The 27,890-nt window shown below is 43.6% G+C and overlaps 2 protein-coding genes across 2 annotated transcripts; both read right to left on the bottom strand.

Annotated features, from left to right (window-relative positions):
* Positions 1-20,941: 20,941 nt before the first annotated feature.
* On the bottom strand, positions 20,942-21,725 carry LOC123141845 (ethylene-responsive transcription factor ERF109). The gene has a single exon (XM_044560911.1). It carries the CDS (start codon positions 21,632-21,634, stop codon positions 20,972-20,974), a length of 663 nt encoding a protein of 220 aa, XP_044416846.1. The 5' UTR covers positions 21,635-21,725; the 3' UTR covers positions 20,942-20,971.
* A 1,934-nt stretch (positions 21,726-23,659) lies between these two features.
* On the bottom strand, positions 23,660-24,432 carry LOC123141844 (ethylene-responsive transcription factor ERF109). Its single transcript, XM_044560910.1, has one exon. It carries the CDS (start codon positions 24,353-24,355, stop codon positions 23,792-23,794), a length of 564 nt encoding a protein of 187 aa, XP_044416845.1. The 5' UTR covers positions 24,356-24,432; the 3' UTR covers positions 23,660-23,791.
* Positions 24,433-27,890: the final 3,458 nt, after the last annotated feature.

Below are 27,890 nucleotides of genomic sequence, written 5' to 3'. Positions count from 1 at the left end.
CCCAGAAGTAATGTCTTAAATCATAGAAAAACTTTTTCTTTTGCAGGTATGTGAAACTAGGTGGTATAAATTTAGCAACAATATAATTAGCATAATCAGCATACCATGGAGCAGTACGAGAAGCATTAATGACATTTAGTTGTTCATCAAGAAAGCTATCATCAATAGGTAGTGGGTCATCAAGAACATTCTCTAACCTAGACAAGTTGTCTGCAACGGGGTTCTCAGCTCCCTTTCTATCAATAATATGCAAATCAAATTCTTGTAGCAAGAGAACCCATCTAATAAGTCTAGGTTTAGCATCTTCTTTTCCATAAGGTATTTAATAGCAGCATGAGCAGTGTGAACAGTTACTTTAGAATCAACAATATAAGGTATGAACTTATCACAAGAAAATACAACTGCTAAAAATTCTTTCTCGGTAGTAGCATAATTCTCTGGGCATTGTCTAGAGTTTTACTAGCATATTGGATAACATTTAATTTCTTATCAACTCTTTGTCCTAGAACAGCACCTACAGCATAATCACTAGCATCACACATAATTTTAAAGGGTAAATTCCAATCAGGTGGCTAAACAATAGGTGCAGAAATCAATGCTTTCTTAAGTATTTCAAATGCTTCTACACAATCATCATCAAAGACAAAAGGAATATCTTTTTGTAAGAGATGAGTCAGAAGCCTGGAGATTTTAGAGAAGTCCTTAATGAACCTCCTATAAAAACTGGCATGACCAAGGAAACTTCTTATACCTTTAATGTCCTTGGGACACGGCATCTTTTCAATAGCATCAACTTTAGCTTTATCAACTTCAATACCTTTTTCAGAAATTTTATGCCCCAAGACAATACCTTCATTAACCATAAAGTGGCACTTCTCCCAGTTCAAGACAAGGTTAGTTTCTTCACATCTCTGCAAAACTCGATCAAGGTTGCTCAAGCAATCATCAAAAGAAGTTCCATATACGGAGGAATCATCCATGAAAACCTCAACAATCTTTTCACAAAAATCAGAGAATGTAGCCATCATGCATCTTTGAAAGGTAGCAGGTGCGTTACATAAACCAAAAGGCATACGTCTCTAAGCAAAGTTAACGAAAGGGCAAGTAAAAGTGGTCTTTTCTTGGTCCTCTTTTGACACAGGTATTTGAGAGAAACCGGAATAACCATCTAGAAAGCAAAAATGTGTATGCTTGGATAATCTTTCTAGCATTTGATCAATAAAAGGTAAAGGGTAATGATCTTTTTAGTATCTTTATTTAATTTGCGGAAATCAATTACCATTTTATAACCTGTAACAATTCTTTGTGGGATCAATTCATCTTTATCATTAGGAACAACAGTAATACCTCCCTTCTTAGGGACACAATGGACATGACTTACCCACTGACTATCAGCAAAGGGATAAATTATACCTGCCTCCAGAAGCTTTAGTATTTCTTTCCTTACCACTTCTTTCATCTTACGATTTAGCCGTCGTTGGTGATCAACAACTGGTTTAGCGTCTTTCTCCAATTTTATTTTGTGTTGGCATAAAGTGGGACTAATGCCCTTAAGATCATCAAGAGTATATCCAATAGCAGCACGGTGCTTCTTCAGAGTTTTCAATAATTTCATTTCTTCATGCTCTAAAAGGTTAGCACTAATAATAATAGGATATATCTTATTTTCATCAACATAAGCATATTTAAGAGTATCAGGTAATGGTTTAAGCTCAAACACGGGATCACCCTTGGGTGGAGGAGGATCCCCTAGGATTTCAACAGGCAAGTTGTGTTTCAAAATAGGTCCCTATTTAAAGAATACTTCATGTATTTCCCTTCTTTCATTCATAAACATATCATTTTCATGGTCTAGCAAATATTGTTCTAAAGGATCATTAGGAGGCACGGCAATAGAAGCAAGACCAATAATTTCATCTTTACTAGGCAATTGCTCATCACGGGGTTGTCTACGAAATTTAGCAAAATTAAACTCATGAGACATATCCCCCAAACCAATAGTAACAAAATCCTTTTTGCAGTCTATCTTAGCATTAAGCTATCTTGTGGGGAACCAAGAACAAGGAAATCAGCAGGATATTTAACTTTCCCACACAAGACTTCAACATCTCTAACAATCCCAACTGGTGAAAAGTGTCTCTATTAGCAAGCTTAATTGTAACATCAATTTCCTCTAACTCAGCAGGTGCAATATCATGCATAATTTCATTGTATGAGGAATGATGTATTGCACTTGCGCTAGCACCCATATCACATAAGCCATGATAGCAATGATCTCCTATTTTAACGGAAATAACAGGCATGCCTACAATAGGTCTATTTTTAGTACCAGGTCTAGCAATTCTAGCAGCTTCATTGCAGAAGTAAATAACATGCCCATCAATATTATCAGCCAAGAGATATTTAACCATAGCAACACTAGGTTCAACTTTAATTTGCTCATGGGGTTTGGGTGTCTTAATGTTACTTTTGTTGACCACAGTTGAAGCTTTAGCATGATCCTTTATTCTAACAGGGAAAGGTGGTTTCTCAATATATGCAGTAGGAGCGACACGATCATTATAAGTGATAGTCTTTTCTTCAACTTTAACAGGTGCAACTACTTTTACTTCAATGGGAGGATTATATTTAAACCACTTCTCCTTAGGGAGATCAACATGAGTAGAAAAGGGTTCACAGAAAGAAGCTACTATCTCAGAGTCAAGTCCATATTTAGTGCTAAATTCGCGGAAAACATCGGTATCCATAAAAGATTGAACACACAATCAAACTTAGGTGTCATACCTGACTCCTTACCTTCGTCGAGATCCCAATCTCCAGAGTTGCGTTTAATTCTTTCCAATAAATCCCACTTGAATTCAATAGTCTTCATCATAAAAGAGCCAGTACAAGAAGTATCGAGCATGGAGCAATTATTGAGAGAAAGCCGAGCATAATTTTTTTGAATAATCATTTCTCTTGAGAGCTCATGATTGGGGCATGAATATAACATTTACTTAAGCCTCCCCCAAGCTTGAGCGATGCTTTCTCCTTCGCGAGGCCAAAAATTATATATATAATTACGATCACAATGAACAAGATGCATAGGATAAAACTTCTGATGAAATTCCAATTTCAATCGGTTGTAGTTCCATGATCCCATATCATCACATAGACTAAACCATGTCAATGCCTCTCCCCTCAAATATAAAGGGAAGACCTTCTTCTTGATAACATCCTCGGGCATACCTGCAAGCTTAAATAATCCACAAACTTCATCCACATAGATTAGGTGCAAATCGGGACGTAATGTTCCATCTCCTGTAAAAGGATTAGCTAGCAGTTTCTCTATCATACCCGAAGGAATTTCAAAGTAAACATTTTCAGTAGGTTCAGTAGGTTGAGGAGCAACTATTTGCTCTACTGGTTGGGGTGAAGATACCCCGAACAAGCCCCTCATAGGATTACTTTCCATAGTAACAAGTGATAGTAAATTTCAGCACACTATATAAATTTTTCCTTACCAAATTCCACCTACCAAAGGCGCTTCACTCCCCGGAATCGGCGCCAGAAAAGAGTCTTGATGACCCACAAGTATAGGGGATCTATCGTAGTCCTTTCGATAAGTAAGAGTGTCAAACCCAACGAGGAGCAGAAGGAAATGACAAGCGGTTTTCAGTAAGGTATTCTCTGCAAGCACTGAAATTATCGGTAACAGATAGTTTTGTGATAAGGTAATTTGTAATGGGTAACAAGTAATGAAACTAAACAAGGTGCAGAAAGATGGCCCAATCCTTTTTATAGCAAAGGACAAGCCTGGACAAACTCTTATATAGAGAAAAGCGCTCCCGAGGACACATGGGAATTATCGTCAAGCTAGTTTTCATCACGCTCATATGATTCACGTTCGTTACTTTGATAATTTGGTATGTGGGTAGACCGGTGCTTGGGTACTGCCCTTTCTTGGACAAGCATCCCACTTATGATTAACCCCTATTGCAAGCATCCGCAACTACAAGAGAAGTAGTAAGGTAAACCTAACCATAGCGTGAAACATATGGATCCAAAACAGCGCCTTACGAAGCAACTCATAAACTAGGGTTTACGCTTTTGTCGCTCTAGCAACCCATCATCTACTTTACGTCCCAATGCCTTCCTCTAGGCCCAAACAATGGTGAAGTTTCATGTAGTCAACGTTCACATAACAGCACTAGAGGAAAGACAACATACATCTCATCAAAATATCGAACGAATACCAAATTCACATGACTACTTATAGCAAGACTTCTCCCATGTCCTCAGGCATATTCATGTTCATAATCAGAGGGGTATTAATATGCATTAAGGATCTGAACATATGATCTTCCACCAAATAAACCAACTAGCATCAACTACAAGGAGTAATCAACACTACTAGCAACCCACAGGTACCAATCTGAGGCTTTGGGACAAAGATTGGATACAAGAGATGAACTAGGGTTTTAGAGGAGATGGTGCTCGTGAAGATGTTGATGGATATTGACCCCCTCCCGATGAGAGGATCGTTGGTGATGATGATGGCGATGATTTCCCCATCCCGGAGGGAAGTTTCCCCGGCAGAACAGCTCTGCCGGAGCCCTAGATTGGTTCCGCCGAGGTTCTGCCTCGTGGCGGCGGAGTTTCTTCCCGAAAACTTGCTTATGATTTTTTCCAGGGTAAAAGACTTCATATAGCAGAAGATGGGCACAGGAGGCCTGCCAGTGGGCCCACGAGGAAGGGGGTGCGCCCAGGGGGGTAGGGCGCGCCCCCCGCCCTCGTGGCCAGGGTGTGGGCCCCCTCTGGTACTTTCTTTCGCCAGTATTTTTTATTAATTCCAAAACGTGCCTCCGTGAAGTTTCAGGACTTTTGGAGCTGTGCAGAATAGGTCTCTAATATTTGCTCCTTTCCAGCCCAGAATTCCAGCTGCCGGCATTCTCCCCCTTCATGTAAACCTTGTAAAATAAGAGAGAATAGGCATAAGTATTGTGACATAACGTGTAATAACAGCCCGTAATGCAATAAATATCGATATAAAAGCATGATGCAAAATGGACGTATCACCCATCCGTTAGCTTAGCATAATGATTGTTCAGTTTATTGCTATTGCTTTCTTCATGTCAAATATATATTCCTTCGACTATGAGATTATGCAACTCCTGGATACCGGAGGAATGCCTTGTGTGCTATCAAACATCACAACGTAACTGGGTGATTATAAAGATGCTCTACAGGTATCTCCGAAGGTGTTTGTTGGGTTGGCATAGATTAAGATTAGGATTTGTCACTCCGAGTATCAGAGAGGTATCTCTGGGCCCTCTCGGTGATGCACATCATAATAAGCCTTGCAAGCAATGTGACTAATGAGTTAGTTGCAGGATGATGTATTACGGAACGAGTAAAGAGACTTGTCGGTAACGAGAATGAACTAGGTATGAAGATACCGGCTATCGAATCTCGGGCAAGTAACATACCGATAGACAAAGGGAATAACGTATTTTGTCATAACGGTTCGACTAGGAGCCAATATGAGCATCCAGGTTCCGATGTTGGTTATTTACCGGAGAAGTGTCTTGGTCATGACTACATGATTCCCGAACCCGTAGGGTCGCACGCTTAACGTTCGTTGACGCTAGAGTAGTATTGGGATATTTGATGAGTGGTAACCAAATGTTGTTCGGAGTCCCGGATGAGATCCCGGACGTCATGACGAGTCTCGGAATGGTCGAGGGGTAAAGATTTATATATGGGGAAGTCATATTTTGGGTTCCGGAAAAAGATGCAGCTTTTTCGGTTTGTACCGGGAAGCTTCTAGAAGGGTCCGGAGGATTCCGGAGGGGTCCGGAAGTCCACAAGTTGTTCCACCATGACCCAAGGGCTAGCATGGGCTGCGGGGAGGCGTCCTGGCCTTATTGGGTGATAACCCACAAGTATAGGGGATCAATTGTAGCCTCTTTCGATAAGTAAGAGTGTCGAACCCAACGAGGAGCTAAAGGTAGAACAAATATTCCCTCAAGTTCTATGGACCACCGATACAACTCTACGCACGCTTAACGTTCGCTTTACCTAGAACAAGTATGAAACTAGAAGTACTTTGTAGGTGTTGTGGGATAGGTTTGCAAGATAATAAAGAGCGCGTAAATAAAAAGTAGGGCCTGTTTAGATGAAGACACAACTAAATTAGTTTCAGTAGAGAGCTCGTTGTCACGAGAAAGTTATTTGTCCCTAGGCAATCGATAACTAGACCGATAATAATTATTGCAATTTTGTTTGAGGGAGAGGCATAAGCTAACATACTTTCTCTTCTGGATCATATGCACTTATGATTGGAACTCTAACAAGCATCCGCAACTACTAAAGATCATTAAGGTAAAACCCAACCATAGCATTAAAGCATCAAGTCCTCTTTATCACATAAGCAACAACCCCCTTACTCGGGTTTGTGTTTTAGTCACTCACGCAACCCACTATAAGCGAACCATGAATGTATTGCAACACCCTACAGCGGGAATCCCTCATGCTTGTGTGACACGGAGAGCACCATAGGACAACACCAATAATAAAACATTCAACTCAAACCAATCACGATCATCAATTAACCCATAGGACAAAACGGATCTACTCAAACATCATAGGATAGCCATACATCATTGGGAAATAATATATAGTGTTGAGCACCATGTTTAAGTAGAGATTACAACGGGTAAAAGAGGGGTTACACCGCTGCATAGAGGGGGGAAGAGTTGGTGATGAGGGCGGTGAAGTTGTTGGTGTAGATTGCGGTGATGATGATGGCCCCGGCGGCGTTTCGGCGCCACTAGAAGAGAGGGGGAGAGGGGCCCCCCTTCTTCTTCTTCTTCTTCTTCTTCTTCCTTGACCTTCTCCCTAGATGGGAGAAGGGTTTCCCCTCTGGTCCTTGGTCTCCATGGCATGGGAGGGGCGAGAGCCCCTCCGAGATTGGATATATCTCTCTGTCTCTCTCTGTTTCTGCGCTCTGGATTCTGCCCTTTCATCGTTTCTTATATATCCGGAGATCCGTAACTCCGATTGGATTGAAACCTTCGCCAAGATTTTTCTCCGAAAATTAGCTTTCTTGCGGCCAAAGAAGAGCAGCAACCGCCTTACAGGGTGCCCACGAGGGTCAGGGGCGCGCCCCCTGCCTCGTGGCCCCCTCGGGCACCGTCTCGTGTTGATTCTTCTTCCCAAATATCACAAATATTCCAAAAATATTCTCCGTCCGTTTTTACCCCGTTTGGACTCCGTTTGATATGGGTTTTCTGCGAAACATAAAACATGCAACACACAGGAACTGGCACTGGGCACTGGATCAATATGTTAGTCCCAAAAATAATATAAAAAGTTGCCAAAAGTATATGAAAGTTGTAGAATATTGGCATGGAACAATAAAAAATTATACATACGACGGAGACGTATCAGCATCCCCAAGCTTAATTCCTGCTCGTCCTCGAGTAGGTAAATGATAAAAAAGATAATTTTTGATGTGGAATGCTACCTAGCATAATCTTGATCACATAATCTAATCACGGCATGAATATTAAGACACGAGTGATTCAAAGCAATAGTCTATCATTTGACATTAAGACAATAATACTTCAAGCATACTAATAAAGCAATCATGTCTTTTCAAAATAACATGGCCAAAGAAAGTTATCCCTACAAAACCATATGGTCTGGCTATGCTCCATCTTCACCACACAGAATATTCACATCATGCAGATCCCCGATGACAAGCCGAGCAATTGGTTCATACTTTTTAACGCGCTTCAGCCTTTTCAACCCTCACGCAATACATGAGCGCAAGCCATGGACATAGCACTATGGGTGGAATAGAATATGATGATGGAGGTTGTGTGGAGAAGACAAAAAGGAGAAAGTCTCACATTGACGCGGCTAATCAACAGGCTATGGAGATGCCCATCAATTGATGTCAATGTGAGGAGTAGGGATTGCCATGCAACGGATGCACTAAGAGCTATAAGTGTATGAAAGCTCAAACTGGAAACTAAGTGGGTGTGCATCCAACTTGCTTGCTCATGAAGACCTCGGGCATTTGAGGAAGCCCATCATCATAATATACAAGCCAAGTTCTATAATGAAAGTTCCCACTAGTATATAAAAGTGATAACTCAAGAGACTCTCTATATGAAGAACATGGTGCTACTTTGAAGCACAAGTGTGGTTAAAGGATAGTAACATTGCCCCTTCTCTCTTTTTCTCTCATTTTTTTTGTTTTTTTTGGGCCTTCTCTTTTTTTGGCCTTTCTCTTTTTTTTCGTCCGGAGTCTCATCCCGACTTGTGGGGGAACCATAGTCTCCATCATCCTTTCCTCACTGGGGCAATGCTCTAATAATGATGATCATCACACTTTTATTTACTTACAACTCAATATTACAACTCAATATCTAGAACAAAGATATGACTCTATATGAATGCCTCCGGCGGTGTATCTGGATGTGCAATGATCTAGCATAGCAATGACATAAAAAAACGGACAAGCCATGAAAACATCATGCTAGCTATCTTACGATCATGCAAAGCAATATGACAATAAATGCTCAAGTCATGTATATGATGATGATGGAAGTTGCATGGCAATATATCTCGGAATGGCTATGGAAATGCCATGATAGGTAGGTATGGTGGCTGTTTTGTGGGAGATATAATGAGGCTTATGTGTGATAGATCGTATCGTATCATGGGGTTTGGATGTACCGGCGAAGTTTGCACCAACTCTCGAGGTGAGAAAGGGCAATGCACGGTACCGAAGAGGCTAGCAATGATGGAAGGGTGAGAGTGCGTATAATCCATGGACTCACATTAGTCATAAAGAACTCATATACTTATTGCAAAAGTTTATTAGCCCTCGAAGCAAAGTACTACTACGCATGCCCCTAGGGGGATAGATTGGTAGGAAAAGACCATCGCTCGTCCCCGTCCGGCACTCATGAGGAAGACAATCAATAAATACCTCATGCTCCAACTTCGTTACATAACGGTTCACCATACGTGCATGCTACTGGAATCACAAACTTCAACACAAGTATTTCTACAATCCACAACTACCCACTAGCATGAATCTAATATCACCATCTTTATATCGCAAAACTATTGCAAGGAATCAAACACATCATATTCAGTGATCGACAAGTTTTATGTAGGATTTTATGACTAACCATGTGAATGACCAATTCCTGTCATCTCTCTAAATAGATATAAGTGAAGCAAGAGAGTTTAATTCTTTCTACAAAATATATGCCCACGCTCTAACAAATATAAGTGAAGCAAAAGAGCATTCTACAAATGGTGGTTTTCTATGTGAAGAGAAACAGGCAATCCAAACTTCAAAAGATATAAGTGAAGCACATGAAGCATTCTATAAAGCCATACTCAAAAGATATAAGTGAAGTGCAATGAGCATCCTATAAATCAAACATGGACTATCTCATACCAGCATGGTGCATAAAATAAAAGTGAAAACTAAATGCAAAAGACGCTCCAAGATTTGCACATATCGCATGAACGAAACGAATCCGAAAACATACCGATATTTGTTGAAGAAAGATGGGATGCCTTCCGGGGAATCCCCAAGCTTAGACGCTTGAGTATCCTTGAATATTTACTTGGGGTGCCTTGGGCATCCCCAAGCTTGAGCTCTTGTCTTTCCTCCTTCTCCTCATATCGAGACCTCCTCGATCTTCGAACACTTCATCCACACAAAACTCAACAGAAAGCTCGGTAAGATCCGTTAGTATAACAAAGCAAATTACTACTCTAAGTACTGTTGCAAACCAATTCATATTTTGTTTTTGCATTGTATCTACTTTAATATAACTTTTCCATGGCTTAATCCACTGATAGAAATCGATAGTTTCATCAAAACAAGCAAACTATGCATCAAAAACAGAATCTGTCTTAAACAGGACAGTCTGTAGTAATATGAACATTCACCATACTTCTGGTACTTCAAAAATTCTGAAAATTTTAGGAAAATAAAAAAATTGTATAGAAAGACAGTGCAAAATGTTTCAAAACTTTTTGACATTCCAGTAAAAAAATGTAAAATCGTGCACTACAGCCAAAGTTTCTGTCCTGCACCGCACAAACCAACAAGTAGTCTAAAACATCCTAAAGGCAAACCCCGCACATTATTTTTATTATACAATGGAATTGTACAAGGGGATAATTATTTTTGTTGAAAAGTTTCTGTAATCAAGATTCACAAAGTTTCCGTGAGCATGAACAAAGTTCAAGGAGCTCCCCCACTTCAACAATGCTTGTCTCTCTCACTTTCACTTTCCTTTTTGAAAAGTTTTGGGTTCCCCTCTTTATTTTTTTTAAACTATATAAAAGCACTCAACAGAAATAAATGACTCTCTAAAACTTCCGGGTTGTCTCCCTGGCAGCGCTTTCTTTAAAGCCATTAAGCTAGGCATATAGTGCTCAAGTAATGGATCCACCCGGATCCCAAGGTATATCAAAGCCAATTTTAATTAACAATGATTTAGAATTTAGTAGTGAGCACAAAGCAACATATATCAAGCAATGACGAAGTCTAACTCTCTTCCTATGCATCGGCATGTCATAAAAGAACAATTCATGCACACATAGTAAAGGCCAATGCATAGTATAAACAGTTTCTTGCAATTTTATCGTGTGGGAAACATAGAGAGGTGGAGATATAGTCCCTCTCTCATAATAATTGCAAGTAGGAGCAGCAAGAACATGCATATTATATCTATCAAAATCATCATGTGTAATAGTAAAACGCAACCCATCAATATAATCCTTAATAAGGGCAAACTTCTCCGATATAGTGTAGTCGGGAGAATTCAAAAAGATAATAAGACTATCATCTGTGGGTGCAATAGCAACAATTTCATGTTTCACATAAGGAACTATAGCAAGTTCATCTCCATGTGCATAATTCATATTGGCATCTTGGCCACAAGCATAGCAAGCATCATCAAAAAGGGATATTTCAAAAGAATCAACGGGATCATAACAATTATCATAGCAATCATCCTTCGGTAAGCACGAAGAGAAATTGAACAATATATGAGTTGAAGAGTTACTCTCATTAGAAGGTGAGCACGGGTAGCTAATCCGCTCTTCCTCCTTTTGTTCTTCGCTCTCCTCATCATCTTTTTCATCCAATGAGCTCACAGTTTCATCAATTTCTTCTTCCATAGATTCCTGCAAAATATTAATCTCTTCTTGGACAGTGGAGGAGTCCTCAATATATGGTTTAACATAGGCATTAGAGCATAATTATCATAACAATATTCAAGTATGGCAAAATTTTCAGATTTGTAAAGAGTAGCATCATACTTTTCAATCAAAGAAGCAATTTCATAAGCACCCTTAAAAGCAACAAATTCTTCAATCTGTTGAACATCATAGTAATTATAAACACCCTTAGCATATGAAGATACGATTCCATTATCACTAAACTCACATTGGTAGGGAAGGTGTTTCTTAGGGTTTTCAGAACAACAAGTAACATCATATATTTCACATAAATTCCAAGCATTGCATTGCAAACGATGAATTTGATCCAGTAAAAGTTTCCCTATTTGAGATAAGCGGTGTCGCACATAACAAGCATGCTCATCTAAAGATTTGCCCTCAACTAAGCTAGTTGGGGTTTCAGCCCAAGCACATAGGGATCGAAGATGATCCAAGTAAAAAGCTTCAGTAGTGTGATAGATTTTGAGTGGTTCTTCAACCATTGGGGTAGTAGGTACAACTAATTTTTTTGGTATTTTGCGTTTCCTACCCATAACTAAAGATAGAAAACAAGAGAAGAAAATAAAAAAACTACTTAGTGATAAAGCCAACAAGCACACACGAGAATATTCACCCCACGCTATAACTCCCCGGCAACGGCGCCAGAAAAAGGTCTTGATAACCCACAAGTATAGGGGATCAATTGTAGCCTCTTTCCATAAGTAAGAGGGTGGATTGAAACCTTCGCCAAGATTTTTCTCCGAAAATTAGCTTTCTTGCGGCGAAAGAAGAGCAGCAACCGCCTTACGGGGTGCCCACGAGGGTCAGGGGCGCGCCCACCCCCCGGGGCGCGCCCCCTGCCTCGTGGCCCCCTCGGGCACCGTCTCGCGTTGATTCTTCTTCCCAAATATCACAAATATTCCAAAAGTATTCTCCATCCTTTTTATCTCGTTTGGACTTCGTTTGATATGGGTTTTCTGCAAAACATAAAACATGCAACACACAGGAACTGGCAGTGGGCACTGGACCAATATGTTAGTCCCAAAAATAATATAAAAAGTTGCCAAAAGTATATGAAAGTTGTAGGATAGAACACTCAAAAATTATAGATATGACGAAGACGTATCATTGGGCTAGGCGCACCAAGTCCTCAAAAGCCCATGTGGCTAGGGAAGGCAAAAAAGGAAGGAGTCCTAGTAGGAATAGGATTGGACTTGGAGTCCAAGTCCTCTCCCCCTTATCTGCGCCCTAGGGCTTGGAGGGGCTGTTTACCACGCCCCTCCACCTATATATAGAGGGGAGGGGGTGCCCCAAGAGAACAAACCAAGCCCTTGGCACCCCTCTCTCTCCTGTTACACCGTAGTTCCACCGCCTCGTCCCGGCGACGCTTAGCAAAGCGCTGTCGGTGTTCCACCACCACCATCACCACCATGTCGTCGTGTTGGTTGTGATCCCATCAACTTCTCCCCTCCCTCTTGCTGGATCAAGTAGGAGGAGACGTCATCAAGCCGCACATGTGCTAAACTCGGAGGTGTCGTCCGTTCGGCACTAGATCGGTTGGACCGTGATCGGATCGCGAAGAGTACGACTACATCAACCGCGTGATAAACGCTTCCGCTTAACGGTCTACGAGGGTACGTAGACACTCTCTCTCTCGTTGCTATGCATCTCCTAGATAGATCTTGCGTGAGCGTAGGAAATTTTGAAATTGCATGCTACGTTTCCCAACAGATGAAGATCAAACCAAGTTCGAGCTTCATGCCATAAGCATTTTGCATGTGAGCAGTACATCAACGCATGTTGTAACTCCTCTTCCATTACCAAGCAAATATTGCATCTGTTGATCTCGCTTATATGCCGCCTTTTCAGTGTGTGTTCGTCAGGAAGGATCCCAAGAAGAACTCTCCAAGGACAACATTCAGTTTCCAAAGTGCAGACCACATCTGTTGATCATTCTGTGAAGTGCTGGTAGCTGTCCCTTCCTCTAGAGCTGCACGCTCCGTTTGAGTCATAAGAGCACGGTATGCCGTTTTAACAGAGTAGTTGCCTAACTTCTCAAATACCCGAGCAAGGAAATCATCCCCCCATCATGCCGAAGTGGTATGTTCAATATGGCATCTGAATCAGGTGTGATGAAGTTATCTCTAATTACCTACCGCCACCAAGTCCCATTCTCGTTGTCAATCAAGTCAGCCACTGTTTCCAATGGTGTGTTCGGCGGTTTCAGCAGTGGTGTCATGGAAATGGTACCTGGTATCCATTTGTCAGTCCAAATGGACGTGGATGTTCCATTACCAATCCTTTTTATCAAGCCTCTCTTGAGAGCTTCCCGTCCAGCCCCAATCGCTTGCCAAGTTGCCGACGCAGAGTGTGGTATAGTTGTGTTCATAAACTCTGCATCCAGGTAATAACGGCCTTTCAGAACTCTTGAACAGAGAGTATTCGGCTGGGTTAATAGCCTCCACCCCTGTTTACCAAGCATGGCTATGTTAAACTGGTGCTTTTCACCAAATCCCATGCCCCCCTTGCACTTTGGTGTCACTAGGTTATCCCAAGAGACCTAATGCATTGCCTTCTTGTCAAGATAACTACTCCAAAAGAATTTAGCCATTGGCTTGGTGAGTTAGTAGATGTACAATACGAGGTTCGTGGTATGAGTTTCATTCGATTTGTATTGGCATAAAGATAATAAATTTCACCTTTCTGGCATATTTTTTTAGCTATGCTTTGTTGAGATTAATTTCACCTTTTTAACTACCCAGTCAACATTGACTGGGGTAAAAACTGTTAACCAGCCCAAAACCAAGACTAGGGTTGAGTTTTGAATCTCGAGGTTAGTTCCGGTGTGTTTTGACTAGTTTCGGGGTTCAGGGTTGTAAATTAAACCATGTGGTTAGTTCGGGGTTGAAATGTGGACTTTTCTCGTATTAAAATGACAATTCACTTTCATTTCAGAATAAATAAGAATTGTACATGTTACATCACTAATATTAGAACTTCATAGTACAAAGTTTTCGCCAAAACACTATCTCTTATTTTCTTGGTTATGTTACCGTCTGTTCCTCTGAAAAGAGTACGAAAAACAGTGTTTCCCACCACCTTTGCCAAATAGAAACCATATACTTGATAACTTAAGTATAAATATATATATCATAAACAATCTTGTAACATTTGAAATGTATTCCTTGCAATTTATTTCATTCACATATAATTAATAGTAAGGTCCAGAATGGTTGTCATGAGGTATGTACTGTCAACTTATCTTGTGAAGTGTAGCCATACAGTCATCATTAAATGGTCAATCTATGTACCAAAAGCATGAGTTACTACAAACATCAAAAGCATGCATATAAATTAAACTTAGGAATGGTCAATAACTAAAACAAATAACTAAGTAGCAACATTCAGTATAATGACAACAATACATGTTCACTTCACTCCTCGCAGATAAGTAAAAAGAAAGTTGCCCAGTACTGCCACAACCTTGATTTATTTTACCCAACTTAATCCTTACACCTAGGATAGTGGCCTCCTACACTTGTTTCTGAATAAACAGTAGTGTATAAGGACCGGGCACATGCTTAAGGGCCTTCCCCCAAGAGTGTAGGTTACGTCATTGACGAATGATTGATGATAAATCTTACGCTTCCGAGGCCTCATCAAACTGAACTCATAAGTTCCACATGGCCCACTATATCCAGAGATGCATGCTTGATATACACAATTTTCTCTGACAGTTGGGAAACTTTCGGCATTAACAGAGATACACCTTGTGTTACTAAGGAAAAGTGCCTGGCTACCGATATTATAGATACGGACAGCGGTCCTCAACTCAACATCAACACAAAAAATCAGTATCTCTGCAATGCCAATGACCAAAATAAGAAGATTGCCTCCTCCAGATACTACCAAATAGTGTGTCATCGCACTAGGTGCAAGTGCTGGAGCCTCGTGGATTAGAATGAATTCTCCATGCATCTCATGACCATCCCCGGTTATCTTGAACAACTGACGATTATGGAAAAGTACAAACACATCACTCTTATATGCAGTCATACTTGCTACACGCTCAACTGGCATATCACCAAATCGAACCTCCAAATTGCCATTATTAACATCATAACACATGACTCGAGGGTTGCGTAAACCTCCAGGGGCATGAAACAGTCTAGGGACACCGCGAGTCTCGACGGCAAAATGAGAAGGCTGCTGATGGATGATCCCGGCTGTAAATTGCACAAGATATCCCGTGAATGGCTCCCATAGTTTGACGAAGTAAGGTTCATTTTTTTCTACGAGAATCAGTAGTCCATCCGAAGATCCAACATAAACATGGTCATTCAAAAGAGGAATGCGACGCTTGACCATCCGCCCAGTTGAAAGATTAACAAATACCCGATGTACAGTGCAATCACCGAATTCATTGATCTCCTCAAGAACAATCCATCGATGTGCTCGAAGAAAAAGCCTTTGATAAGATGAGATGGCTGACTTCCAAAGAGAACATACATATCTCATAGCGACATAACTGTCATGGCAATTACTATCCAAAAGACTGTCCCCAATATCACAAATAATATCAGCAGGTGCAGACTGCCAGCGAGACATTGCTACAACTAACTCAATAATAAACTGCATAGGGGACAAGGAAATTGTAAATAATATGCATAATGTTTTGGTACATTCTAAGTACATGCACCTAAAAAATAAAAACTAATATATGCTAACATCGATGTATCATCCTAGTAAGAGGTGGACCAACCAACAGAAATGTATCCACAACCTATAACGTGCACCAAATCATGAAAAATTGAGTATATATAAGGATTTCATTTCCTGAAATTATGGCATATTCGAAACCTAGCAAAGTGCATCATGGAGAACTAAACTCACTGATAGCTGGTGTTTGATGATGTTATATGTGAGCACAAATTTTGCATACAACATCTTGTTGGAGTAATAAAATTCATGCTATTCCGTGATGTCCACGATGTTGCTACAATGGTATGTTAACGATTAGGTTTGTTGTGTACTTTAAGTATAGTTAATAAATTAACTATATGAAAAAATATGTTACTATATGTAAGTTACTTGGTAACAAAATTTGGGTCATTCAATTTAAGGAGAGAAGAAGAAGAGATAGATCCAAGGCGGAGAAGGGGAAACTATATTGAGTGGCAGCAAGGTGTTGTGTTGCTGATAAGACCGAGCTGGAGCCTGGGTGGATACAACGTTACTGGTGGAGGTGATTCTCAGCTTGACTGGTTCGCACACGGTGTGGGATCGGATGCTAATGGGATATAGAGAAGTCAACGGGTTAGAGGGAGAGCCTAGATGGCAGGGTACCAGAGAACGGTTTGGGGAGGGCGAAAGGGTGAGGTGCACCCTACCAAACGCCCATGTCAGCGTTGGAGGAAGAAAAGAGAAAGAAGACAAGCTGAGAGGAAAACGCATGCCAACCCTTAATACCAGAAATTTTTATACATTGCTTCCACCAGGGGTCGAACCAAGGACCTAGAGCGCTACTAAGGTCACAAAAATGCAGTGTGTACTTCATTAATATCTTGCATCTTGCGGTCTATAACTACATAAAAATCTTTGAATAACTATACAAATGGAATGCGCGTAAAACTCCACATAGAATGAAAAATACCCCTACTAATATGAATACTCTATTTAATTCATGGCTTGCTCAATATGGTAAAGAAAATAAATGTTGCTTTTTATATGGATTTCTGCTATACTTTGGTATATATGCAATTATGGAAGTGAAATTTGCTTTGGAGGCAGGAGGGTACTGGATCCTTTTGTGATTCTTCATAGAGGTTGCGCTTTAATCATCTCTTGGTCAATATTACAAATAAACCAGGAAAGGCAAAAGGAGTTGATGTGAGGAATAAGGTTATTCGAGCGAGTAAAAAGTGAGGCCTTTAATGCCGCTAAAGGATAATGTTCTAGAGTTCTTTAGATTATAAGTGGTTGATGCAAGAAATGAAGTTTAACTAGGGGTCCTGCAACCACCGCCATCCTACAAAGCTACCTGAAGATCTGCACTTCTTTGCTGAGCAGTTCTTGATTTTGGTCTACATCTTGTATCTCCCTTGTAGATGTTGTTCATATCCCAGTCTTCCCCTCCTTTAATTTTTTTAGAACTTGTTGTAACATGGAGGCGGTTTATGTAGTTTCTGATGATGCATATGTTCTTGGTAAGTTGGACGATGAATGGGTGAGAGATGGGATATGTCCCATTCTCTTGTTGCGGGCTGTTGTGGTGGATGGTGCAGTAGTCTAGTCTATCAATAGGTTTATTTTGGTTGCTCTGTTTGTGAAAAACTCTAAATGGTTTCTATTTAAGAAATGGGAGAACCCCTTTATTTAAAAGGAGATAGAAAAAAACTTGTACCATTGCCGACTAGGTTGGCAATATTTGGGAAGAGGAATGGGAGTTTAGAGTAGGGAGTAGTATTGAGATTACACATGGGAGGAGTCATTTTATTCCCAATACTCTGTTTGGTGCATGATAAGAACTATTTGGGAGAATTTGAGGATAATATATATTCCCTTGTTTGGTTAGTGGGAGTTGACGAGGGACTAGACAAGGTAAATGAATGCAAGTCATGATGAAGGGTTAAGATTGAATCGCTAAAAAAAGTCCTTCCAAGACCCACCCCTCACTTGTTAATAAAATGGTGGGAGTTGGACTCTCAAGTCCCATACCTATTCCCTTATGAATTCTCAATCCCCCTAACCAAACAATAGATTTAAAGTCTCATACCCCTTCAATTCCCATTCCAAGCTCTAATTACCCCCAACCAAACATGCTGGAACACATTCATTATTATATGGTGTGTGTGGAAAAAAAGTAGCATGCATGTATGAGAGTTGAACTGTGAAAAAGTTACTATGACTTGAACAAAAATGGTGTGAAACTCTGACAATATTGGTAATTTTGCTAGAAGGTGGAAAATCAGCGGCATATGGTAACTACGGTACAAAATGGGGTAGTTCTACAAAGGGGTCATGTCCAGGGATTCGAACTGTCCTGGAATTCCCTTGGTAATTTTGGGACAAATTATAAGTGTCCTGTAATTTTTGCTGCAACCGCCCTCGAAGTTTTGGTAGAAATTGTAACAACATGGTTATTTTTAGCAGGAAGTTCAAATGGTGGCAACATAAATGACCTCAATACACAAAGGGGTCACCTCCAGGGATTCGAACCTACCCCCCGCAAATCGATTAGAGTTTCTCTATTCAATTCAAAAATCATTAAAAAAATGGGCAAGAGAGGTATGGGATATTTTCAAAAATCCATCCCAAGAAATGGACATGAGGGGTATTGGGGGGAAATAAAAAATACACCCCAGAAATCTCATAGTTTGCGGCCAATCCGCTCCTCTAACACGAATCACATACAAGGGTTGAACAGGGCGGATAACGATTGTTTGGCCCGAGTAAATCCGTAGTACTAGATCCGTTCCCTCCTGGTAAAGCCCCGCTCCGCTCCTATGACACGCATCATGAAATAGAACTTGCAATATAACATGGGATTCAAGGACGTGGCCGGAATAAATCCACCCCGCCGCGTGATCCACCCCACCGCTCACTCCCCTCTTCCTCCCCTCGCTCATCGAAGCAACATAATAGAAAAGACTAGGGTCTCCACTATCGGGAAACCATGAGTAAAGGCGCTTGAGTAGTGGACGGTGCTCACCTTTTGCTTTTGGCGACCCTAGCCGAGAATCACCGCCGCCGAAAAATTCGTCCGCGGACTTGCTGCAAACCACTACATCGATGACCAAGCGCGAACGAGAGAAATGGTGAGGAATGTGGAAGAGGGGGTGGTGTGGATCCCAAAATCGAATCATGTAGCGTAGAGTTAATGAAATTTGCACGACAGTTTCCGATATGAGATTTATTGTGTAGGCGGAGGTTTCCAGTGAGCAGCGTTAAGGAGTTGACCGATTTTATGCGGTCCCGGTCTATCATGAGCAAAGTGGTTGGACTCCGCACGTCGGGAAAAGAATAATGATGTCGCCCTATGCTTCAACCCCGCTTCTCAACCGCACGCTTAGTCCCGACCGTAGGATCATGATCAGAGGACGTGCTAGTCGTTCGGTGATAAGACTAAAATCCTAATGTTTGCCAAATAGTTTTTGCAAAAAGCATATATGTGTACAGAGAATTAAAATTCGGATGCCAGGTCTTGATAGGTTTTTAGGTCAGGATATTATAGTCGGACATCGGATAATTTGTAGCATTAGAGAATCTATAGCCGGGCACGTCAAACACACTTATACGCCCGGGCGGGCGACCCGGTCACTGACCGGTAAAAAAATGACTCAAATGGACGTCTCATACCGGTCCTAAATGCCCGGGCTAACTGACACCGCTCATATCTATTCCAAATCATAGGCGAATATCGGGATGCCCGAGTGTGCTGAGCGTGTCAACCATGTCAGATCCAGCCCATGCTGGCCCACCACAAACCCACATATATTTGCTCCGTGGACCAAACCCTGGCCAGTCCATTCCGCTCTGCCTCTAAACACCCATCTAGTGATCTCCGGCATCACAGGCAGCGGATCTGAGTCCACCGTCACCCGATCTAGGGACTGGGACCTCATCCTAGTCACGCCCAAAGAGAAGATGGTATTCCGCGTTGAGCTCCAACACGGCCGCTAGGAGAACGCTCAATAGCTGTCGGACTCGATCTGGTGGGTATCCATAGCATCCCCTCAAATGGCACTTTGATTCGACACGAGGCGTGTCACTGCTGCCTCGATGGAGGCGGTGCGGTCCGTCTAGCATCCCAAAGCCGTAGCGGATGTGCTGCCCCTTCGTTGGCGCGTCGACTCGGAGGTCCCCCGTCGCCCATCTGCTGAGGCTATGGCGTGGTGTGTCCGTCGTGCAAGGAAGAGGGAGGAGGAGGCCGCGGCAGACGTCGGCGAGGCAAAGTCGCACTCTTCAGTGTCAGTACGGGTGGCCGCCAACCCCTGGCGCCACAACCGCATTGTGGTGGACGTGTCGGGCTCCAACTACGATGGATACATCGTCAACCTCACATCAACCAGCGACGTGCAGGCTATGGGCTCCGATGAGGAAGAGTAGGGCATGGGATACGGCGGCGCCTCGAGTGTCGCGAGCCGGTGCGTGTCCCATGTCCTCCTCTGTTTTGCCGGCAACCGCACCAACACTCCAAGGGGCGCAGTCGGCCGCCTGACATGGACAGGGCGGAGCCGGATGAGCTCCGCTCAATATTAGGTTTCATGTTGTATGTAATTGTATGGATTTGGGGATTTGTAATTTATGTGTCCGGTTGTGGAAATGATAGTTTGAGATGTGACCGGTCACAAACCGCGGAGTGCCTGTCCGCGGGCGTTTGAGGGCTGGATTTGGTGTATCGGGCCGTAGATGCTCTTAAGTATCATGATTCAAGGTATCTATATACGATTCAGTGTTGGAATTGATCAATTATAATGCTTTAGTGTATGGCTATGTCTCAGTCGACTAAAACTTAACTAAGTCTCAGTCAAGTGATAAATGTAAGAAAGAAAAAAAATCTGAAAATAATAATTTGCAAGATCTCTCCAGTATCCTGACATTTAGCAACACTGAATGCATTATTCATGGAGGTTCGTAACCAAGAAGTAGGTACCATCCATCATCATAATCTCTGTAACCCATCCCAGATCTCCTCCTCCCTCGCCACCGGCCTTCCAGGCTCCGGTAGCTACGGCATGTACGCTGACGATGACGCTTTTGACCTGCAGTTCTCGTGAATACTCTCAGGCAAGTGCTGCTGATGCGGCAGCGTAGTGGATGAGCCAGATGTCGATGTCGATGCCCACGATGGCGCGTCCGTGGTCGGGAAGTTGAGCCTGGCGTGGTGGCCGTGGAACTCGAGAGCCGCGGCGTCGTAGGCGCGCGCAGCCTCGACGGCGGTGTCAAAGGTGCCGAGCCATTTGTGCACGGCGCGGTGTGAGTCGCGGAGCTCCGCCGCCCATGTGCCCCACGGCCGCCGACGCACGCCCCTGAACTTTCTCCCTCTCCTCCTTCGCGTGATCTTCCCCACGCCGCCATCCTTTACGAAGCTCGCGGCGGAGTACCCTTCCCCCTCGCTGCTGGAGCCAGCCATCGCCTCGGCGGCGAAATCGCAGCCGAGGCAGCCGTCCACGCCGACGCCGCACCGGGCGCACCCAGCAGCTGCAGCACGCATCCCCACGGCCGGAGTAGCAGCAAAGGGCGGCGTTGAAGGCTCAAGGTGCAGCGTAGGGACGACGGTGTCTGTGTCTGCAGACACGACGGAGATGAGTGCGCGGAGGAAGAGGGAGTTCTCCTGCTCGGCGTTCGGGAGCTGGAACCCGCCGCCGCCGCGCTCCAGCCTCGGCACCATGACGTGCACTCGTGTTGCTCAGCTGTGACGTACCGTACATACGTGGTCAGGTCGGTGTCGCGAGAAAGTTTTTGCGTTCGTGTGCTGTCTGGTTGAGCTATTCTCAGTGATGTGTTTAAGGTAGTCTGATGCCGTGCCTTTTATAGAAAGTGTATCACCGCGCGTAATTTTTAAAGGACGAGTTGCTGGACACGTTCTTGTGGTGGGAACGGAGGTGTGGAAAACGGGAGAGGGAGTGTGCATATGCCTCGATGGAAAACAGGAGTAAGCATGTCCACACTGCTGACGGTTGTTTACAAGTTACAACTGTTCACACACATTATATTGTCAGAATTTCCTTATTTAGCGAAAGACCGTTTGACAACAGGTGGGTGTTTTGATCAAAATACAATGATCAACTTTCACAAGCACCCAATATAATTAGTAAATAAAAAAATGATATCCAAAAAATCCAACAATTATAAAATTTTAGGTTACCAAAACTCTAGTCGACTATTCTACTCACATGTGAAGTTTCACCAAGAAATGACCACTATAGTATCTTAGCGAAGAAAAAAATTCCGGGCCTTCAAATTACGTGAAACAATGGTCTTTTTTATAGCATCAATTTTATCTTCTTGCCTAAAATACCACAGATGTTATTTGCTCATGAAAATTCACACGTGAGTATAACACTCATCATTCATGATACAGAAACACGTCTTGCATTTGATTTCAGAAACAAGCTAATACGTGACGGTGCTAAAAGAACAAAAGAGAGCGGCGTAGCTGGAAGTGGAGTGAACCCGCGACCTCGCGCTGTCTGTCGAATGGAGTGACCACCAACTTGTTTAGGATGAATGGAATATTCAGAGCTCCCAGCGGCATGGGGTGTGAAAGCGAAACTGCTTGTTCATCAGTACATGCATCGAAAAGCAAAGCTTTCACACATGGCTATAGTATGATCTGCCAAATGCCTGCTCAGATTTAGACGAACACCACTACTTGGTCGTGAAAGATCAAGGCCTGAAAGAAATGGTCGAACACGAGCCGGCCTGAAAGCAACAGTCGTTCCGATCCAGAAAACCTCTTTTCGAACGTCTCGCGGTACGCCGGTGTCCACGAAAGCGGGGACGCGAAAAGCACGTCTCTTGGATCCATCTCGCATATGCGGTAGCTGGCGTCGACCTGAGAAGACAAGTTCAAGTTGCGAAAATTCGCAGGGGCAATGCAGGTGTGGGAGCACGCACCTGCCAAGTCTTGTCTGGCAACTCGATTGCCTCGTGTTTTGCGAAGCAGTTGGATCCCGCTTGAAAGCACAGTAGGTTTAAAGTTTCATCTAAAAAATTGCGATTTTCTCACTCGGGTCTTACCAAGTTTCATAAATAAAATTTAAGAAATATCTTTATCGGTTGTAGGCACAAAAATCATGATTTTATCGGCCGCTCGTATTAAGTTTGAAGAGTTGAAACTAAAAATTTATTCAAAATTCGTCAAAATGTATTCAAAATGGATCTTATTCAAAATTCGTTAAAACTAAAAATTTGGGCCTGTTGCAATTTCTGTAGGAATGAAATAGAGATACATAATTTGCTTGAGCAGTATTTTCTGTCCAAATGCCCCAAACAATGGGTTTTTCAGCATGGTCATTATTCTACATCATCTGTCGGTAGAGGTTCTTGTGTGCTTTGAAAATAAATAGTATTCCAAACGCTCTGAGTTGTGGTTTGCCTGTGCTTCGAAATGTTTCGCGGCCGTGTCTGAACGTTGGAACGAGAGATGCCAAGGAAAAAGATTCTAGAGCCGAGCCTAGAATTGTGTATCACCAATGTTCCGATATCATCTGACCGTGTTGAATGACCAAGCGAGACCGCTCATATATGTTATACTCAGGAAAATTGTCAAAAAAAAAAACATTACCCGGGAAAATTAGTAAGCTGAAGAAGAGGGAGTGGCGTCACGGGGAGGTACGCAAATTCTGAAGCACGTGCTCTAGCTTTGGCAGCGGCTACACCGAGTACAGGTCGCCATGCTTACCGACGAATATTGATTCGGATTAAACAACATCCTTTCAAAAATGCGAATGAATAAATCATCCAAACATGGATCACGAAGTTGTCTACCTACCCCGGTAGCCGCGAAGACACATTTTGACCCGCGAGGACTGCCCGGCAAGTTCTACGACTGCGCAGCCACCCAAGACGAATCAGAAACAGAAGCCGCCGACGACGACGCGGCCGCGGCCGGGAAGTTGAGTATGGCGCGGTGGCCACGGAACTCGAGCGCCGCGAGATCGTAGGCGCGGGCGGGATCCACGGCGGTGTCGAAGGTGCCAAGCCACTTGCGGACGGCGCGGTGCGGGTCGCGGATCTCCGCCGCCCACTTCCCCCACGACCGCTGCCTCACGCCCCTGAACTTGCTCCGCCTCCTCCTGCGCGTGATCCTCCCCACGCCGCCGTCCATTACGAAGCTCGCGGCGAAGCACCCTTCGCCCTCGCTGCTCGAGCTGGTCGTTGCCGCCGCAGCAACGAACACGCAGCCAAGACACCCGTCCACGCCGCAGCTGGCGCGCGCAGGAGCTGCAGCGGCAAAGTGCGGCGTGGACGACGGCTCGAGATGCAGCGTGGGGACGACGGCGTCTCCGTTTACGACGGAAATGAGGGCGCGGAGGAAGAGGGAGTCCTCCAGCTCGGAGTTCGGGAGATGGAAGCCGCTGCCGCCGCGCTCCAGCCTCGGTGCCATGACGGATGTCGCAAGAAAGTTTTGCGTCTCCTCGGAGAACGACGACGGAGATGAGGGCGCTGTGTCTGGGTTGAGTTCTCGTGCTCCGGTGTTGGACGTTGTTTGGTGCGGTACCTTTTATAGGAGTAGCTAGGCAGCTAGCTCGACGACGTGCATGTCCACGCGCATTTGAAACGGCGATCACGTTCTTATCGTGGGAACGGGCGAGTGAGTGAGGAAATGCCTTGCATGGGTTGATTAGGCACTGCTGACGCCTGGTTATGACGATATTTGAGCTGTTCACACACAATCATGTTTTAAAATAGATTTTACCTACGTAGTATCAAATTGTATACTACAGCTGGTACTATCAGACTTTTGGCGAATCTTCTAAAGCCAAATTGTATACTATTAGTACATATATCAATCTTCTTTGTGAATCTTCTGAAATCCAATTGTATACTGCTATTTTACCAACAAAAAAAACAAATTGTATACTTTTAGTACATTTTTAGTCGCCATTTATCCAGTGGATTTATCTTTCGAGGTGCATTTTACTAGATTTACGTCCTAAGATCCTCGATTTCGTCAAATTTTCAAATTACTGGGTGAGAATACAATTGGCTGTAGTGTGCCCTTGAACAATGTCAGTCGTTGTCTGTCGCTTTGTTGGTGGATTTGTAGTACTTTCGTTGAATTTTTAAGCAGCGTTAGTATGTTTTTGTCCCGTAGAAGGTGTGTCGAGTGCGGGCACCTCCAGCGGGCCTGCTGCTAATGCTCCAGCTTGCCTCCGTGCTTTACCCTACCCTCCTTCGTATCTCTGTGGATGATGTATTTTCATTAGTGGTGTTTGGTCCGGTTAATAGAAATGTCCCCTTAAGCTTTCTTTCTTAAACGTCCCTTACTCTTAGTCATGTCACATGTGGACACAAATGTTCACATGTTCACTATCAAGTCACTATACAAACAACTATGATTTCTGACAGTGGATTTCCACAGAAAATCTTATGGAAAATCAAAATATTTCTATGGTTAGTGGTCACGAAAATCATTTCAACCAGATATAATTTGCTGAGAAGTGGTTGGAAAGGTAGCAAATGTTGTGTGTTTTATGGACCAGACGAAAGCATTGATCACTTATGTTTCCAATGCTCTCTTGCTAGATTGGTGTGGAGTTTTTTTTTAGAATGTGTCTTTGATTTAAGAACTATTACCGATAGTTTAAATGTATGATTTGGTGTTTTGATTTTTTTTCTACAAAAGATAGCAAAAAAAATGTTATAGTTGGTGTCTCCGCCATCTTTTGGACCATTTAGAGATGCAGAAATGATATTGGTTTCGATAGAAAATGGTTAGTGATCCAATTATTCTCCTTGCACAGATATGTCATTGGATTACGAATTAGGCATTTTGTAGATAAGTGAGGAAAATGGAAAGGTGTTGATGCTGGGGGCAAGATGCTGAAATTTGAGATGGGCTCTAGGCCCATGTGGCAATTTCTGAAAAATCTCTAAGGGCCCATGTGGGTTATATGGCACTAGGTGTAGTGGGAAGTTTAGGCCCACCCCGGAAGTGGGAGAGGAGTTGGACCTCCTTATAAGGGTTTCTCTTCTACATGCTATTGGAGCTTGAGAAGAGAAGAGGCCCTCGCGCACTCCTCCTCCGCCGCCCGCCTCGCCACGCCACGCCTCGCCTCGCCTCGCCTCGACGCGACGCGACGCGGGTTGCGGGATTGAGCCGAGCCGAGCTTACACCTACGCGCTTAGCTTACACCCACGTCTCTCCACGCGGTTGCGCCTATAAGTGTGCGGTGTCTCCTAACCCTAGCCGCCACGAACAGATCACATCTGCTCCACGCGCACGCCCACCGTCGTTCCCTTGCTGCTGCTGCCGCCGGTGAATCCATCCCGTCCGCCGCGTACACGGTCGACGGGAGAGCAGGTCTCCGAAACCACGCCCTTCTGGTTCCTGTACGGGGTGAGGGGCGAATAGGTTTTTGGGCAGCGATTACGCGACTGCTCACTTCCGATCGTCTACTTCCATGTCCACCGACGCCGAACGTGCCGCCGCCGAGAAAGCTGAAGCTGACAAGAAGGCCGCCGAGGACGCCGCTGCTGCCACCAAAGCCGCGGCCTCTGCATGGCCTACTGGAGGGTATAACTCGTTTATCCCGCTCCTACTGTTTTCTGTTTTAGCCATGCTAGCGTTATACGTAGATCTTTCTGCAATTAGCGTAGTATGTGCTACTTTGACTGAATATCAGTATGCGATCATATGTGTCAATGCCATGCTAGTGATTTACTCGTGGATTAATTTAATCGAGAAATTGCCTATTTACTCAACAATCCAAAAACCTATTATGTGTAGGAATTTTTCGGCAAGTGGCTTTGCCGCTGCACTGAAACCGGATAAGTTTACCGGTACATACTTTAAGCGTTGGCAGACTAAGACCACGTTATGGCTCACGGCTATGAACGTGTTCTGGGTCACCGGTGTCTCCACGGGAACGATTGCTCCTGAACAGGAGAAGGCGTTCAAGGAGGCTACCGTTGTGTTTCTCGGAGCAGTTCTTAGCGTGATCGGAGATAAACTGGTCGACGCATATTTACATGTGCATGTTGCCAAGGACTTGTGGGAGGCGCTCGAATCTAAGTTCGGGGCAGCCGATGCCGGAAGCGAGATGTATATTATAGAGCAGTTCCATGATTACAAGATGGTTGAAAACCGTCCTGTATTGGAGCAGGCTCATGAGATAATATGCATTGTTAAGGAGCTTGAACTTCTTAAGTGCGAGTTACCGGGCAAGTTTGTCGCGGGCTGCATAATCGCTAAGCTCCCTAATTCCTGGAGGAACTTTGCCACCACTCTGAAACATCAGAGGCGTGAATTCTTTGTGGAGGATGTCATTGGCCATCTGAGTGTTGAGCAGAATTCAAGGGCAAAGGACTCGCACGGAAAAGGGGCCGAAGGGACTTCTGTCGCCAACATGGTGAACCAGAAGAACTTCAACTCCCACAAGCCCAAGGGAAAGAACGGTGTCCAACACAATACCGACTTTAAGAAGAAGGGTAAGAAGACCTTCAAGAAGAACAAGAAGGACGAGGGCTGCTTCACTTGTGGTTCGGTTGAACATTGGGCCAACAAGTGCCCAAACAAGTACAAGAAGTCAGGACGGGACTCCAAGTCCGTCAACATGATTGTGGACAACAATGAGAATGGTGCACCTGGGTACGGTAATTTATTTACTGTTTTTTCAGTGTTTCAGCCCACCGATTGGTGGGTGGACACAGGTGCAGGTGTACATGTGTGTGCTGACATGTCATTGTTCACTTCTTACCAGGTCACAGGCCACGGATCCGTATTGATGGGGAATGGCGCGAGTGCTTCTGTTCGTGGTGTTGGCACGGTCGATCTGAAGTTTACTTCGGGAAGGATCGTGCAGCTGAAGAACGTGCAGCATGTCCCCGCCATCAAGAAGAACCTCGTTAGTGGCTCCCTTCTGTGTAGAGAAGGGTTTAAGTTGGTTTTCGAGTCTAATAAATTAGTTGTTACGAAA

The sequence above is a fragment of the Triticum aestivum genome, chromosome 6D, assembly GCF_018294505.1.
Source record: "Triticum aestivum cultivar Chinese Spring chromosome 6D, IWGSC CS RefSeq v2.1, whole genome shotgun sequence".
NCBI classification, from domain to species: Eukaryota; Viridiplantae; Streptophyta; class Magnoliopsida; order Poales; family Poaceae; genus Triticum; species Triticum aestivum.
This window is presented reverse-complemented; position numbering and strand designations above follow the sequence as displayed.